The sequence below is a fragment of the Phodopus roborovskii genome, unplaced genomic scaffold (assembly GCF_943737965.1).
Source record: "Phodopus roborovskii unplaced genomic scaffold, PHOROB, whole genome shotgun sequence".
In the NCBI taxonomy this organism is placed as follows: Eukaryota; Metazoa; Chordata; class Mammalia; order Rodentia; family Cricetidae; genus Phodopus; species Phodopus roborovskii.
The window spans coordinates 11,022,998-11,040,656 of NW_026126549.1; the positions used below are offsets into that span (position 1 = coordinate 11,022,998).

General features: G+C 33.9%; 1 protein-coding gene across 5 annotated transcripts in view; it reads left to right on the plus strand.

Moving 5' to 3' along the window:
* Dmxl1 (Dmx like 1) overlaps window positions 1–17,659 on the plus strand; it is a 135,517-nt gene that overhangs the window by 102,335 nt on the left and 15,523 nt on the right. For 3 of the 5 annotated variants that reach the window (XM_051200966.1, XM_051200967.1, XM_051200969.1), the window contains 6 exons: window positions 888–1,005; window positions 3,554–3,616; window positions 8,298–8,384; window positions 9,487–9,608; window positions 10,140–10,281; window positions 15,764–15,824. In XM_051200966.1, the coding sequence (XP_051056923.1) occupies window positions 888–1,005; window positions 3,554–3,616; window positions 8,298–8,384; window positions 9,487–9,608; window positions 10,140–10,281; window positions 15,764–15,824 (593 nt within the window). The remainder of the gene's footprint in view (window positions 1–887; window positions 1,006–3,553; window positions 3,617–8,297; window positions 8,385–9,486; window positions 9,609–10,139; window positions 10,282–15,763; window positions 15,825–17,659) is intronic. The other 2 variants (XM_051200968.1, XM_051200970.1) reach the window with 1 other exon arrangement.

The window sequence follows — 17,659 nt, forward strand, 5'->3', positions numbered from 1 at the left end:
TATCTAGAAAGTCTTGGCCCCAACTAAATGTTTAGTTCTTTAGTGTCATCATTTATGTTCTTGTAAAAGCTCTTAAACCATTTTTGTCCAATAACAAGGTTATAGACTTACTGTATCCACAGCAAACACGTTAAGAACACGTTAAGAAATTCTGCTTCTAGTAGGAAACAGGTTTTTTTGTTTTGTTTTGTTTGTTTGTTTTTTTTTTTTTTTTTTTTTTTTTTTTTTTTTTTTGCTTTTGCTAAAGCTCATGTCCCTGATTTAAGGGAAATCCATTTCTATTTCTGCTTTTATCAATAACATTTTATTAATTGGTCATAAATATCATTTGCAGATGAGGATAAGACTATACTGGTTGAGTAAGTATCTCTAGAACAGAATCTAAAACGCTCTAAAACCTAAAACATTTTGGGTGTCCTATCATCACTTTAAAAGTATTCCACTTTAGCCAAGCATCTGGTACATGCCTTTAATCTCAGCACTGGGGGAAGTAGAGACAAAAGTAGATGTGTTTTTGTGAGTTTGAGATCAACCTGATCTTCTTAGTGAGTTCCAGTCTAACCATGGTTATATGATGATATCCTGTCTCAAAAAACACAAAACAAAACAAAGAAACAGAAAAATGTTTCAGGTTTTGGAGCATTCAAATTAGGGGTGTTCAACTTTCTTCTTTCCCACTATCGTGGCAAAGTCCTAAGAACCATATTGTCCACTAATCCAAAAATACCAATTTATGATCCTTTATGAAAAAGCTCTTTGGCTGCTTTCCTATGTCATGGGGTGGAGTCCTAGCTAATTTATTATCATAAACACTGGTATAGTGCTAAGGAGACGTAAAGTTAATCAGAAATATCTGAGGTAAATAATTAAATCTACCTTATCTATAGATCCAGAAATCATCTGGCACTGTCTGTGAAGAGGCTTTGGCAGTACTTGGTGAAACAGGAAGAAATTCAAGAAACTTTTATCAGAAATATATTCACAAAGAAACGATGCCTAAATGAGGTTTGTAGATGTTAAAATGCTTTACTATTTTATTAGTAAAGTTTCATATCACCCTGTTACCATTAGAATAATTGAAGTTTGCAGGTTTTTTTTTTTAATTGAAAATCCATTGGGTATGTTAAAAAGTATGTTAAAAAACAAGGGACAATATTTTCATACATCAATTTAATTAATGTTCTTGAAACATTTTTCTGAAGAAAATAATGAATTAAGATTCTGATTTTTGCATACGGTGTTTTGCATTATAATGACCTTTTTATTAAGAGTCATTACCTATGGTATTCATATGATAGTTCAAAGAAGTCTGTTGTAGAATTAGTTGAGTCTGGGTTTACCTACCAGAAATATTTTGAATATTCATATTTTCTTCTTTTGGGAATTATATATAAATAAAGGAAAATTTACAAATCTAATCTACTTATGATTATCTGTAATAGCTTGATTATACCTTGATATCATTACAATGGATCTTTTTTTTTTGTTTTGTTTTGTTTTTGTTTGAAGAGAAGGAGAAGGATCATTAGTTCATTACTAAAAAATATGTCTGATAACATAAAGAGCTTTCCATCTGAGTATAAATGAGCAAACATCTCTTTTCCTTCTTCATTGAAAATTCTTTGTAACAAAAAATTATCAAGTGAACCTAAACAGTAAACACAGTTATTCTTAGTTATACCTCTGGAGTCTATAAATGATAGAACATTGTCTCTGGTAATTAGTTTGAAAATAAGCTTTATACTGGTTTTGAAGTGGGAGAAAAGAAAAATGTATATGGTTGGAAAAATAAGAAAATAGAAGGGTTTTACAATAGACATAGAAAAAGCAAGATACAATCAAACATCAAATAAAAGGAAATTTTCATACATCCATTCAATTTAAATTAGTAAATTGTTTGGATGTTTTTATATTTTTTGAAATTATAATGTAATTACATCATGTCTCCCTCCCTTAGTACCAGATTCTAATATACAACTATATATAACACTTTTGCTAATTAAGAATTTAAAGGTGAATACTTTGATAGTATATTGAAATCTAGGCAGACATGAATGACATTTACTTATTAACGTAACTGTAAAATATTATACATTTAATATGTGAGCTATCACAAAACAGCTCAAAAAATGAATAAATATACTTAACTATGAATGTGCTAGACAAGAATATATGACTAGTTAAACTGTGTTTCATATAAAGGTATATTTTATCTTAAATGTCTTTTCCTAAAATAGATTATAATTTATAGCTTTCTTATGTAGTATATAATAATACTGCTGCATTGTCCTAGGTTTTAAAAGCTTACTGTTTGCTCCTTTTCCTGTAGTGTGCCTTTTAGCATGCATATTAAAATTTGATTGTCTCAGTGATTCAGCATAAAGAGTGGTATAACCATGCCATATCATATAAGAATAGCTGCTAATGAGTAAACTTACACATTTTTTTAAATTTTATCTATCTTATTTTATTGGTGTGGGTTTACAGTTGGTTTAATGTTCTTCTAATACAATATTAACATTTTTGAATTTTTAACAAATGTCCTGTAATTTCATTTTGTACCGAGGCCATGCCAGTGCTATATTCCTTCTGTACTCACAAGGAGGAATGTGGAACATAGTTTTAGTCTTAGCATTGTTTGGAGCTTCTTCATGATACTTTAATGACAAACTGAAACTACTTTTATTGCAGTTTTAAATCAAAAGCATGAACATTAGTACTGACTAATAGTTTTCATAGCATTTTAAAATGAACATTGGCACAAACATTGAAAGTTCTGAGAATTTTATTGTGGTGGGTTTTTGTTTTATAAAGGAAAATGAATTTATTTACACTTTGGCTAAATGGAGGCAGAGGTGGCTAATGTCTCCTCCCCCCCCCATACCACCTGTGGCCATTTTATAATTTATAGGAAGCCATAGTATAAAAGCTAACACAAGTGTAAATTATTAGACAGGTTAGCTAGAACTTTTTCTGGGGTGGTGAAGGGGAGGAAGGATAGGAAGAAAGATAAAGAAAAGAACTCTGACTTAGGCTGCCTCCATTCTCTCATTCTCTGCTACAGACACAGATTTTTATTCAAGTTTGAGCTAAGAGGAAATGAGGGCTTAAAAATTTTCTTTTAATGTCAACATTATAAAACAAATAATTATGTATGCAACAGAAATAAAATTTATAGTGGTAGATAAGGAATTTAGAGCTTTCAAAATTTCCTACTCCCTAACCATCCACTTCCCAACATACATTCCTTTTTAAATATATGAAATTTAAGATATTATTTCCACTGGGCAGTGGTAGTGTATGCCTTCAATCCCAGCACTCAGGAGGCAGACACAGGCAGATCCCTTTGAGTTCTACACTAGCCTGGTCTGCAAAGCTACACAGAGAAACCCTTTCTGAAAAAACAAAAGCAAGCAAACAAACAAAAAGACATCATTTCCATATTCCTTTTTAGTAATTTGAATACAAATAGAAGTTAATAAAATACTTCAGTGTTGTGCATGTTACATCTCATCTTTATTCTTTGACATGTGATTATTCTTTCTTAATGAAGTCATTAGAGGACAACAATGAAACCATCAAAAATTCTATGATGGAGGAGCCAAACATCAATAAGGTACATAATGTCATTCAACTGAAATTAAAAATTGCATTCTTAACCAGAAGAAAAAGAAATTTATGTTTCAGTTTTCAACTGGACATGGTTTTCATTGGACTGAAACTTATACCCTCAACTTACTGTTTCATCATAACAACTTAAATATTGCTATCATAACTGGTCCTCTTTTAGTATTTAAAAGAATGCAGTTTTAAAGGGAGTTGAATGCTTTCTGTGTTGGCTACAGATTCCTCTGAAGTTTTTAAGGAATGCAAATTACATGAAGAGGTATAAAGTATAATAGCATTGTTCTGTGTTTGCAGGTATCACCTTTGAAAGTCCATAGTAATTACAGCAATTACTATTACATAGTATTTATTTTTCTCTGAAGAATAGCATATAACATATATCCCAATGCACAGTAGGTACCTAAGTTCTTGAGAATTAAAGCAGAGCAGATAAGAATTTGTACAAACATAAATAACTCGGATTTTTTTGTGGCTACAACATTCAGCTATGACTCTTATATTGGTATTTAATGTATCCATCCTAGTCTATATAACTAAGAAATTTTAAGACAGTCTCACATCAGTAAGTTTTAGGAAGAAATTTTTCTCAAAAGTTTTTTTTTTTTTTTTTTTTTTTTTTTTTTTTAGGACACTAATTCTCATTGTTTCCCAACAGAATCAGTGAAATAGACTAATTCTTTGCAATTAAAAAACTTATTTGATATCAAATGTATATTATATCTAAAACTGGTAAAAATAAATGTTTATATACTTTGAGTTTTGTATTTATTTTTGTTTTGAGAGAATACAATTCAAATTTTTTGTTAGGTAACAATTTTCTTTGCTTAGATTATTATACTAAATAACATCTCTCTATCATTGGGAATTCTTTTTCAAATATTTGTCTTTTGATACTTTAGGTAAACTAATTGCTTTCTTGACATATGTCTAAAGACTTTTCCATGCTTTCTGAAAATACAGTTATTGTTTGGTTACCATCATAGCTATTTCAGCCAGCATTTTCAAGTGAGATTCTGCTATACATTTTAGGAAGCATCTTTATGGAAAAATATGCAAATGGCCAAAAATATTTGAAAAAGTATTCTGTATCCTAATTGACTGAATACATATTGAAGATACTTTGAGATTCCATCTCACCCAAGGTAGAATGGCCATCATCAAGAATATAAAGCACAGAAAATGCTGGCAAGGATATAGGTAAAGAGGAGCCCTAGACACTGCTATGGGAGTATAAACTGGTTCAGCCACTATGGAAATCAACATGGAGTTTCTTCAGAACACTAAAAGTAGAATTCCCCTTGTCCCAGACATCCCCAAAATACCCTTAAGTCAACACACCATAGGGATGCTAGCACATCCTTGGTTATTGCTGCACTATTCACAGTAGCTAGGAAATGGAGCCAGCCTAGGTATTTGTCAAAAGGTGAATTGATAATGTGCTACATTTTATTCATGTAGAAAAAAATGAAATCATGATACTTGCAGGAAAATGGATGGAACTTGAAATCATTATTTTAAGCAAAGAAAGCCAGACTCAGATAAAATCATGTTTCTTTATATGAATGTGTGTGTGTGTGTGTGTGTGTGTGTGTTACATAGGTCATGAAACCAGAAAAGGGATTATGAAAGGAGATGAAAACATCTCACATGACAAGAGAGGTAGTAAAAGGGGGTATTTATGTGACTGGATAAGCTTCTATTCACCCCAGAGTGGCTACCATGACAGACCAGTGAAACAGCCCCCCTCCATTCTTCCATTGGAAACCGAGTTTAGTGGGGTTATTTGCATGAGTATGAAAAATGTACCTCACATAGATGCCTCTCACAAAACCTGTATCCCTAGAACTCCCTACTCAATTTATAAACATCACCACTAACAGCCTTCTTTGGCCTAGCAATTATTTACTGCTTTTAAAACCTTGGGGGAGGGATCTTGTGAATCATCTTGTAACTCTTAGTTTCTTTAGCTCCCTGAGCCTTCTAAGTTTTGTTAGTTTCTTAATAGTCTCAAGAGTCTCACTCATTTTTTTCTAGAATGGAATGCTTCTCTTTGAGGAATAAAGGGTAATGGGAGTATCTGTGGCTTGCAGAAAGGAAAGAAATTAACAAAGGATGGGCAGGAGGATAAAGGGAGACAAATTATAACAAAAGTATAATGTAAGGAGTAAGGTTTTTCCTCCCGCCGCCAGTCTTGTCCCACCGCCGCGCCAACCCCAAATAATGCACACCGAGATTCTGTATTTGATATAATTCTGTTGGCCAGGTACTAGTTTCTTATTGGCTAGCTCTGTCTTAATTATTAACCCATTTCTGTGTATTTCCACGTGGTCTTACCAGGGAGAGGCGGGTGGCGGTTCTGTTCTCTCCAGACTCTCCATGTTGACCCCCTCCTTACTCCTTCCTCTTTCCTCCTTGTCTCCTAGTCCCTCCTATCTTCCTTTCCTATTGGCCAACAGTGCTTTATTCATTAATCAGTATGAGGAACATATATACATAATGGCATCTGCCATCAGTATAATAACACACATGTATGAAAATGTTTTACGAAAACTTTGAATGGTGCTTTTAAAAACTAAAGAAACTACTTTGTGAATTTAAATAACTGCACACATTTGAAGCATCTAACTTGCTTAGTTTAACTATCACCACCTTCAAGACGGTGATTATACACATCAACTCTCACATTCCCTTTTCCTTCCTTCTCATCTCTATCCTTTTCTTCTCCAAGTAGCTACAAATGTGTAGATTCATTTTCTTTTTCAGCAATTATATGTAGATGAGGTCATATGCCATTTTACTATTTTATTTTTGCTGTATTTGAGACAGACTCTCATTCTGAAGCCAAGGCCAGCCAGGAGCTCACTCTGCAGCCCCTGCTGACCTCACACCCCCAACCTTAGCCTCTCAAGTGCTGGAGATTGCAGGCATAGGCCACCATGCCTGGCTTTGATTTTTATTTTGACCTGTGTCTTTTATTTAGCATAATTATTTTGAGATTCCTTCAGTTTGTATGTTTTGATAGTTCATTATTTCTTATTGTTGATACTCATTATATTGTGTGGCTGTATCATAATCTGTTTATATTGTTGCCTAATGATTTGAGCTAATTGCATTTTGGAGCACTTTCAAATAAGGCTGCCTTGAAAATTCATGCATAAGGCTCTTTGTATTAGGCTTTTATTTCTCTTGAGAAATGCCTAGGAGTAAATAGCAAGACAGGGTTTCTCTGTCACACTGACTGTCCTGGAACTCACTTAGTAGAACAGGCTATCCTCGAACTTACCAAAATATGCTTGCCTCTGCCTCCCAAGTGGTGGGATTAAAGGCATTATCTACCACTCCTGGAACCAGCAGTGACATCAGAGGCTTTTTTGCAAAGTTTTTTTTTTTAACTTATACATTGTTTTGTCTACATGTTTGCCTGCAGACCAGAAGAGGGCACCAGATCTCATTATATATGCTTGTGAGTCATCATGTGGTTACTGGGAATTGAACTCAGAACCTCTGGAATAGCAGTCAGTGCTCTTAACCCCTGAGCCATCTCTCCATCCCTAGAGGCCATTTTTTTTAATTAATTTTTTTAATCAATAAGCAGACATTGGCGATGTTTTTATCTAAATTTTGTGGAAAGTAAATTTGTTGTGTGCTAATTTCAAAATAATGATTTCTGCATTTCATAATGAGATTTGAAGCATTTCTTAGTAGCCTATTTTAGAAGATTAAAGGTAATAAAGATAAAATGAATGAAGTTATATTTTAAGCAATGTTTCTTTTAATTACCTGAGCTTTTACACTTACTGATTTTGGTAAATATGACATTATAAGTACTCTCTTATGAATTCAAACATACATGTGTACCTTTTCTGGGGTAAACACAATGTCAAATATTTGCCCCTGCTGTAAACTTACTTGAATCTATTCAACTACTAAAGTGAATTACTGGCTTGAATTAGTTACCATCCTCCCAGGACCCCAGTTTCTTTTTATTAAATGGAAAGTTATTTTAGATCAGAAGTCGGTAAACTACAACTGGTTGGTGCAATCCCAGCTGTTAGTCGAAGAACTAAGGATGGCCTTTGGACTTTTTAGTGAGTAGTTTGGAGGGGGAAACAAAATACCAAAAATGAACAAAAATATCCAACAATGAACCTTTGTTGCTAGTTCCTAACAGCCATAAACCTGAACTAATTACTGCTTGATCTTCCTTGTAATACTTATAGATATTATTAACAATTAGACTACGTGGAAACTTGGGAAAGCTTCAGTAATTAAAATGTCAGCTGGGTGGTGAGTGGTAGTGCCTGCTTTTAAACACAGCAGACAGAGGAAGAACTCCTACTTCAAGTCCAGCCTGGTCTACAGCTTGAGTTCCAGGACAGCCAGGATGACAGAGATATCCTGTCTTGAAAAACAAAACAACAAGATAATTTAAATGTTTTGAGCCTTTAAAGTTAGTTCAGTATTTCTTTAGAAGATAATAGCTCAAGAAATTACATGTTTTATCAACTGTCTTTTTAGACGTGAAAGTAAGATTGAATTCTTTTTGGGACAATTAACATGTACCATACTGCCTTTGGGATTGATGTATCTTAAAACTTTATTAATTTATATATGTTCATTTGTTTTATTAATGAAGTAGAAATTTTAATATTATGCTTTCTTCTGTTTAGATAGAGGCAGATTTGGGATATCCTGGAGGTAAAGCAAGAATTATTCATAAAGAATCTGATATCATTACTGCCTTTGCTGTTAATAAAGTAAGTATGTAGATTTTTTTTTTTCCTGGGACCTCACTTAATGTACTCAGTGAAAATACTCTCTTCCAAATTTACTTCCCATTATAATCTCAGTAAGAATTTTCTTTTGTAAAATTATTATATAATTTGCTAATATAGTTTGTTATTATATAATTTGGGAGATATGACTAATAAAATACTTTATTGCTATGCAGAGAACAGTGTTGAAAATTTGAATTCCAAGTAGTAACTTTAAAATATTTATTATAATACATTAGTTAAACCAGAGAGTCATTTTGTATGAATTTATTAGACATGATTCTATTTGCTAGAATATAAACTCATGTATTAGAAACCCAATTTGTGTTATTTCATAATCTTTAGTCTTCTGCTTTACACCCTCCTTAGAGGTATCTGTAAGCTCCAGATGAAAAGGTAAATTTTGTCTTAATCATAGCCCACTTGAACTTGCCCATATTGCTATACAGCATAGTTTCTGCTAATTGTTCCTTTTTCTTTAAATTTAGAAGGGTAAGATTATGGTTTTCATGTATACCTAAAGGATACTTGATACTATGTATACCCATGGTTATTTTTAATTTTATAATAATAGTCAGCCAGGACATTTATGGAACTCCTTGCCTTCAAGTGAGCCTCCTTCTTCAGCCTCCAGCATGCTATCAATAAGTGTTATATAGGTGTATGTCTTGTAACACTCTGAAATCCTCTTACCAATAGATTGTTCAGTTTCACTACCTAGACAAACTTAAGCTTAAGATTATTTTACTAAAAATTTAACTATTAAAGTTAATTTAAGAGAGTTAGCTCAGTGGTTGAGAATACTGGCTGCCCTTCCAGAGGACCAGGGTTCAATTTCCATCACCCACATGGTGGTTTACAACTGTCTGTAACTATAGTTCCAGAGGATCCAACACCCTAACACAGACATACATTTAGGCAAAACGCCATAAAAAATAAAATTTAAAATGTTTTTTTAAAATGTCCATTTACAATATTAATTGATAGAAATGCTTTTGTGCATGTTATTAGAGAATTTCTTCAGAGGTAACCCATATACCCCCTGGGCTTTTTAATTTAAAAGTTAACATGATTTATTTTTCAGGCAAATAGAAATTGCATAGCAGTTGCCTCTAGCCATGATGTACAAGAACTGGATGTCTCTGGAATTCTCGCCACACAAATCTATACATGGGTGGATGATGATGCAGAAACAGAATCCAAAGGGTATTCTTATGCTTTGTTTTTAATTCAGTCATATGATATGAGTGACTGTATCCACTGAACTGTAACTTTGAAAAACCTCCATAAGAGACTAAGTGCCTTCTTGATGCAGCAGGCAGCTTGATCTCAAAAGCAGTGCTGGTAGTTGTAGGCAGAACACTTGCTGCTGTGACTAGGGGTAGGTGAGGAAGGGATGACAGTGCCTTCTTACAGGGAATTAGAGTTCAGAAAATGGAAGATTTTCAGATATGAACGTTGTTAGTTAAAGCTGAAGAACATTAACTTAAAAAGGAATATAAAGTGTTTAAACTTTCACATATAAAAAAGTAATGAAGAGTCTGGTGGTGGTGGTGCACACCTTTAACTCCAGCACTTGGGAGGCAGAGGCAGGTGGATCTCTGTGAGTTCAAGGCCAGCCTGATCTACATAGTGAGTTCCAGGACAGGCTCCAGAAAAACAAAAAGGAAAAAAAACAAAAAACAAAAACAAATGAACTTATGCTCTGTTTTCATTCTAGTTTATGTTGCTTTGTAGATCAGAAGACTTCTTGGTGATACATGCTCATGATGATTTAACAGCTGTGCAGGGTTCAACCCCATACACACACAGCAACCCTGGCACTCCAATCAATATGCCATGGCTTGGAAGTACCCAGACGGGAAGAGGCGCATCTGTGGTATGTAGACTTAAAGATACTTAGGTTTAAGCTTTGCTGTCCTATTTTTTCTGCTTTAGATTAATACATAAAAGATGATTAAAAATGTTTTAATTTCTCAAATTTATTTGTCTTATGTGCTAGAATTATATGTTTTAATAATTAAGAATAACGTTTTTATTTGAAAGGGTTATTTTTTTTTTAATATATTTTGGTCCAGTGTAGTATGACACACCTGCTAATCCCAGCACTTTAAAGACAGAGGCAGACAGGTCTCTGTGAGGCAAGCCTGATCTACATACAGGTTCTTGGACAGCCATGGCTTATTTTGAGACCCTATCTCAAAATTAAATAACATATACTTTTTTGGTTTTGGGGGGGTTTGTTTTGATTTGATTTGATTTTGATTTTTTTGAGAAAGGGTTTCTCTGTGGCTTTGGAGCCTGTCCTGGAACAAGTTCTTATAGACCAGGCTGGTTTCAAACTGGATTAAAGTCTAAACATACTTTGTTTTAAAATGAAAGAACTATAATGATTATTTGAAGCTACAGTCCATATGTAAACCATGTACTATGAGCTAATATAGTACGAATGAGGTTACATTTTTCTTTGTTTTGTTTTGTTTGTTTTTTTTTTCCATTTCCAATGTTGAAGTTTAATACCAGGGCCTCATGTTTATCAGCCAATCACTATTCTTCAGTTCTAGCCTCAGCCCTACATTTTTCCCTGTATAGAAAAAGAAAAAAAAAATCACAACAATATGCTACAGCACATGAAAATTGCAATCCTTTGCTCTGTCTAAAATCCATGAATGAGTGAGTACATACCGCGTTTGTCTTTTTGTGACTGGGGCTACTTCACTTAGGATGGTTTCTTCTAGTTCCATCCATTTCCCTTCACATTTCAGAATTCCATTGTTTTTTTTTTTTTTTTTCTGTTGAGTAATATTCCACTATGTAAATATGTTCTTCAGTTGAGGGGCATCTAGGTTGCTTTCAGGTTCTGGCTATTACAAATAATGCTGCTATGAACACAGTTGAACAGATATCCTTGTTGTATGAATGTGCATCCTTTGGGTTTATGCCTAAGAGTAGAATTGTTGGATCTTAAGATAGACTGATTCCCATTTCACTGCGGAACTGAGCTCAGGCTTACAACTGAATTAATCCATTTCTATTAATTTATATTTTACCACAAGGTTTGTTGCTTGTTACTTCACATCTTGCTTCCCCAGTGGCTGCTGGTAGCTCTCCAACTTTGCCTTCTTTTTCCTGTATCTTTGCTTGGATTTCCTGGCTGGCTCTATTCTGCCTTGGTGTTGATCAAATCAGCTTCTTTATTAACCAATGGTAATAAAACATACTCCCAGCATACAGAAGGGCCTTCCACATCACTCTCTGCTCCGTTTATACATCCATTGCTGTCACATTAAAGACTTTTCCCTGTGTTCTCCTTAAAATGCTCCTACCTCTATGTAATCATTCAGATCCTAACTTAACATCTCCTTTTAACATAAATCTTTAAGCTATGAATGGGTAGAAGTTTAATACAGATATCCCATTCAAGACTGAGTGCTCCAAAGTGCATTAGTCTCTATACATTGTACAGTTGTGGGTTTCTGTGTTAATTCCTAGCAAGAAGGTTAAGCAAGGCACAGATGTATGGGTATAGTGATATGTCATTAGAAGTCATTTTATTGCTCTGTTCCTTCCAAAGAATAATAGTGACAATTTTTTCTGTAGGTACATGACCTATTTAGTCTCAGGTTTTTAATTCCAACCAAAAAGTGGTTACTCCCTTAATAGTGCACCAATGTATGTTGTAGGTCACATGGTTTGTACCTATGTGAGGTTGATGATTACTTTTCTTTTCCAGTATCATGCAAAATAACTCATAAGTAGTCAGTAGGAGTGAAACTTCTAATTGAGTACCAGTTCAGTTTCTCCATGTTCAAAACACAAGTAATTGTTGCCTTCAGCAGTAGGGATTTACTATCAAGTTGTAGACTGTAATTAATAGTTTTGACAATCATCTGTGATAATTGGAATGTGTTTGACTAACATGTCTACAAGATGTAACACATTTCTTCCACTGGGAAATTTACGTGGTGACATAAGATGTCTAGTTGGGGCATTGTATCTCCTCTTATGTGGTAACTCCACTTAAATTCCTTTCATATATGTTTAGATTTTAGGAAGCTTCTATAGTAGTAGCTTTCCATATGATTTTTCAAAAGCTTTTAGTGTTGGTTGTCACTCCCCATATGCTCTCTTTAACCCTTCTCTCCCACCCCTCTTGACATTTAACTCTATTCTAGTTTCCCCTTTATCTCTTTATTGCACTATGTTCTGTTTCCTTTTCCTTGGAAGAACTCCTCCCCCTTGGTCCTTATTTGCTTCCTAACTTCTGTGATTATTGTAATTGAAGTGCACATCTAAAGCTTAAAGGCTAACATCCACATATAAGCTAAAGCGTGCAATCGTGCAATATTTGTCTTTTGAGTTCTGGGTTATCTCACTCAGGATGATTATTTCCAGCTTGATTTACTTTCATAATTCCATTTTTCTTAAACAGCTGAATAATATTTCAATTCTGAAAAAAAATACCACATTTTCAGTATACATTCATTAGTTGATGGACATCTAATCTGTTTCCAATTTGTGGAGGTTATGAATAGATCAATGGCGTCACCTGGATCTTGATATAGATCAATTCCCAGCCTTCTCAAGAACCTCCACACTGATTTCTATATTATTGTACCAGCGATAAATAAGTGTTCCCTTTCCTTGAATCCTTACAGAGTGTGTCATTGATTTGGTCATTGATTTGGGGAAAATGAAATCTCAAGTAGTTTTAATTTGCATTTCCCTGATGACTAAGGATGTTGAACATTTTTTAAGTGTGTTTCATCTTTTAAGAACTCTGTTTAGTTCTGTACTCCATTTTTAAGTAGATTCATTTGTTCCTTGATTTTTTTTTTTTTAATTTTTAAGGAAATAGATTTTCTTTCATACTATATATTCTGATTACATTTTCCCTTCCCCAGGTCCTCCCCACTTCCCCATACACCCAGCCAAATTCACACTCTTTCTTTCTCTCATTAGAAAACAAGCCAGCATTAGAATAATAATAATTAAAAAATAAAAGTAAGCAAACCAGAATAGGGCAAAATTGAATAAACCAGAGAAAAAGAGTCAAAGGAAAAAGTACAAGAAACACAGACACCAAGACACACATATTTGCACATATAGAAAATCTATAAAAATAAAATTTAAAAACCACAATATATAAGGTCTGTGAGGTTAAAAAAAAAAAAAAAAATGCCCTGACAAATCATTAAATTATTATGAGACAAAAAAAAAAAAAAAAAAAAAAAAAAAACCTTCCAAAAATGTGATTGAGTTAGGTTTGTTTTGGCTTACTGGGCATAGGGCCTGCCCTTAATTATGGTTTTGTATACACACTGAGATTCCACAGGAGAGAACTGAGTTTCCTTTTGCATGTGGTCATCAAGTGGAGATAGCTTCTGGGTTGAGAAAGGGAACTTGTATCTGCTTCCTTTCTTAGCACTGGGGCACTATCTGGCTTAGACTTACACAGGCCTTATGCATGCTACCACAGTCTCTGTCATTTCATATTTGTGTCTACAAAGACTTGTTTCTTTGCTGTATTCCATCCTTCCTGGCTATTAACAGTCTTTTCTGCCTCCTCTTCTACAGAGTTCCCTGAGCCAAGAAAGGAGGGAAAATGTAATCAGAATATATTGTATGAAAGAAACTTATTTGATGGAGACATCTCCGTTTAGGACTGAGTATTCTATGATCTCTGACCCTCTGCACAGTGTCCATTTATGGGTCTCTATTTGTTCCCATCTGCTGCAAGAAGAAGCGTCTCTGATGATGGCTGAACAAGGCCCTGATCTATGATTATAGCAGATGTCATTAGGAGTGATTTTCTTGCTATATTTGGTTTTCTTTTTCTTTTTTTTTTTTTTTTTCTTCCATTTTTTTCTTTTTTGTGGCCTAGCTAATCATTGGTTCTTGACCATCTTGCAGGCAGATTACCACTGTAAATAGCAGGATTTGTAGCTGGGTTGATGTTTACCTTTCTCTTCTGGTAATGTGCAGAGTACTTTCTAGTACCATGAACACTAGTCAGTAGAGGTGAAGGCTCTATGTGGGCATCAGCTGTCAACTAATCTTTGTTCAGCAATAAGGAGTTGCCATCTTGATGACTTTAATTGGAAGTCATTCTGATTCATGATTACTCTCTCAAGAAAAAGATACTAATAAAACAAGTGGCTCTTTGTATATTAATATTTTCCAATAGCTAATTGCTTCTTTAATAGTTTCTTTATTTTTCTGTTATATGTATTCAGAAAAACTTTTAATCTGTGTTTTATTATTTTCCTGTGATATTTTTGGTCACAAACAAAAAGGTAAAAGAAAGAACAAGGAACTTTAGACATATATTTAATTAAAAACATAGGATTTGGTAGACATGCCTGTTATTATCCCAGCACTCAGGAGGCTGAGGCATGAGGTTGCAAGTCACAGGTAAGCCTGAGCTATACAACAAAATTCTGTCTCTGGGGCTGGCAAAATGGCTTGGTGGTTAAGGATACTGGCTGCTCCTCAAGAGTACCTGAGTTCAATTTCCAGTGCTCACATGGAGACTCACAAGTGTCTGTAACTATAGTTCCATGGGATCCAGCTTCTTCACACAGACATGAATGCAGACAAAACACCAATGCACATTAAATTAATTTAAATCTTATTTTTTTTAATCTGCTCTGTCCTGACCCTAAACTTAAACAAAGTAAAGGGTCTTATATGTGAGGTTTAAAGTAATAGTCATATATTCATCAATTGTTGTTGTCTGGAGAATTAATAAGACATTTTGTTAATCCTATCTTGTTACTGAATGATCAGTACTAGTACTTGTTAACAATGACTTCTTTTTTTTTTTTTTTTTTTTTTTTTTGTTCTGGAATTGAATGCATCTACAGGGATCTTTCCATTCCTGTCACTTACCAGCACTGATGGCCTACTTTCTTGCTGCCCTTACCAACTCCACACATCACCACGACTTTAGGCTAGTTAAACAATTTAAAATCCAATAGAACAACTAAAAAGTTTACCTCAAGATTGATTCACAGCTATTTTACATAGTTATTTTACTCTTATTTGGCAGATTAGTTAAAGCATTCAAAACAATGATTTAAAATGAATCAGTTGGCAAGAAAGGAGAGAAGACTTAAAATCTTGAGAAGACTGATTCTTAAGTTTCTCTTGTTTTAGCCAAAAATGGAGAAGGGTTATTTACTGGAAGTATTGAATAACTGGTAGGGTGGAACCATGTGTGGTGTGTGTGTGCATTTTTGTACACACAGAACCAAACTCATCATTAGAGTGCTCTATGACTGAACTATATACCCTACAATGTAAAGTTCTAGTTCTAGTCCTTTTTTATTGTTACTGTAAAATATTTCTTCTTTTAACAGATGACAAAGAAAGCCATTAATAATGTCAGAAGGATGACATCACATCCAACTCTTCCTTACTGTAAGTTGACAATGATGAATAGTGATTTTATTTTTATATAAGTTCTGTAAGGAATTCATGGGAAGCTTTTAGGTTCAATTCAAAGATAATTTTTATCCTACTTGCCTTATATTTCATAGATGAGTTTGTGTTATACTAATTTTATCAGCTTGTATTTTATCGGGTACATTAATAAAAGTCATAAAAAGGGATATTAGTAAATTCTTAAAGTAGGAGATAAATTTTTTCAGTTCTTTCTAGAAATCTCATTGCTTTTGCTGTAGCTAAAATAAAATTAAAAATTAAAAACAAGAATTTATTGGAAGTATTGATTTAACTGGTGGTTGAAATATATAAGTTAGTATATGATTATCCTAGGTTTTACAAAATATTTTATGTCATTCCCTTAAGTTTTATGAGTATATTGAGATAGTCATATCTGTAACGAGTACTGTTTTTCCTCCTGCCGCCGCCTGGTCTTGTCCTGCCGCTGCGCCAGCCCCAAATAACACACAGAGACTCTGTATTTGATACAATGCTGTTGGCCCTGTTACTTGTTTCTTATCGGCTAGCTCTGCCTTAATTATTAACCCATTTCTGCTGATCTATGTATTTCTCTTACCGGGGAGCCGGTGGCATACTGCTTTCTCCAGACTCTCCAACTTGACTCCTCCTTACTACTTCCTATTTCCTCCTTGTCTCCTAGTCCCTCCTATCTTCCTTTCCTATTGGCCAACAGTGCTTTATTATTAACCAGTATGAGAAACATATACAGAATGACATCTCCCATCACATATCTTTCCAAATTAGTAATGTATAAAAATTTTAATTGCCTTTTCTCATAGACAATTGTTCAATGAAGTAAAATTAACTGGGTTCTGTGTTCTTTTCTGCTGTATTAGTGTGTGCTGTAAGCATCTGTTATCTACATTGCATACTTTGTGAAAAAAAAGGGGGTTCACAAATTTTTTTAATTAAGAGAATGACTTCTCATTCTAAATACAAATTGATATAAAATATTATATTGGCTTCCTTAACATTGAGTTCATGCAACTTTAGAGGTTTCTGGAGTAAAAGAAATGACTTAGTAGTTAAGAATTCCTGCTACTCTGAGGCTTACTTAATCAAATTTGGTTTCCAGCACCCATGTCAGGGGCTCACAAACTCCTGTGACTCCAGCTTCTAGGGACCTGACACTCTCTTCTGGCCTTTGTGTGTACTCACACACATAGCATACACTTGACACATAGATACACACATATAAATAAAAATTAAAACCTTTTTTTTTTTAAAAAAAATGAAAGAATTTGAAGAAAGAAGTAAAATAGTATTTAAGGCCTATATAATAAAATGTCAATATGTATTTATTTAGCACAGCATGGAAGTGCACATACCTGAGATTTAAGTGCTTGGGAGGCTGAGGCAGCATGATGTTAAGTTCACAATCAGTGAGTTTAAGACGATCCAGGGCTACAGAAAAGAACCCTTTCTCAAAAAAATAAATTGTGTTTTATGTGCAAGATTTAAGTAATATTATTGGCAAGCAACATATTTGGCATTGTTTTAAAATGTCCTTACCCTCTATGCTAAGTTTGTAACTTACCTGAAATACTGAAGGGACCTGATGTACTATCAGCTCTATTGCATATATTCTGTCTGCCCCCTTAATAGTTGGCAGTGAATATTCTTAGCCCCAGGCTCATAAGTATATCCCCAATTTTGAAGGCTTATTCTATACTAATTTTGACAGTTATCATTAATATAATTTGGGCGCCATGTTATATTTCTGGGTGCTTTATGTAAATGATCTCATTTATTCTCAAAACTAATGACATATATTATTATTCCATGTTATA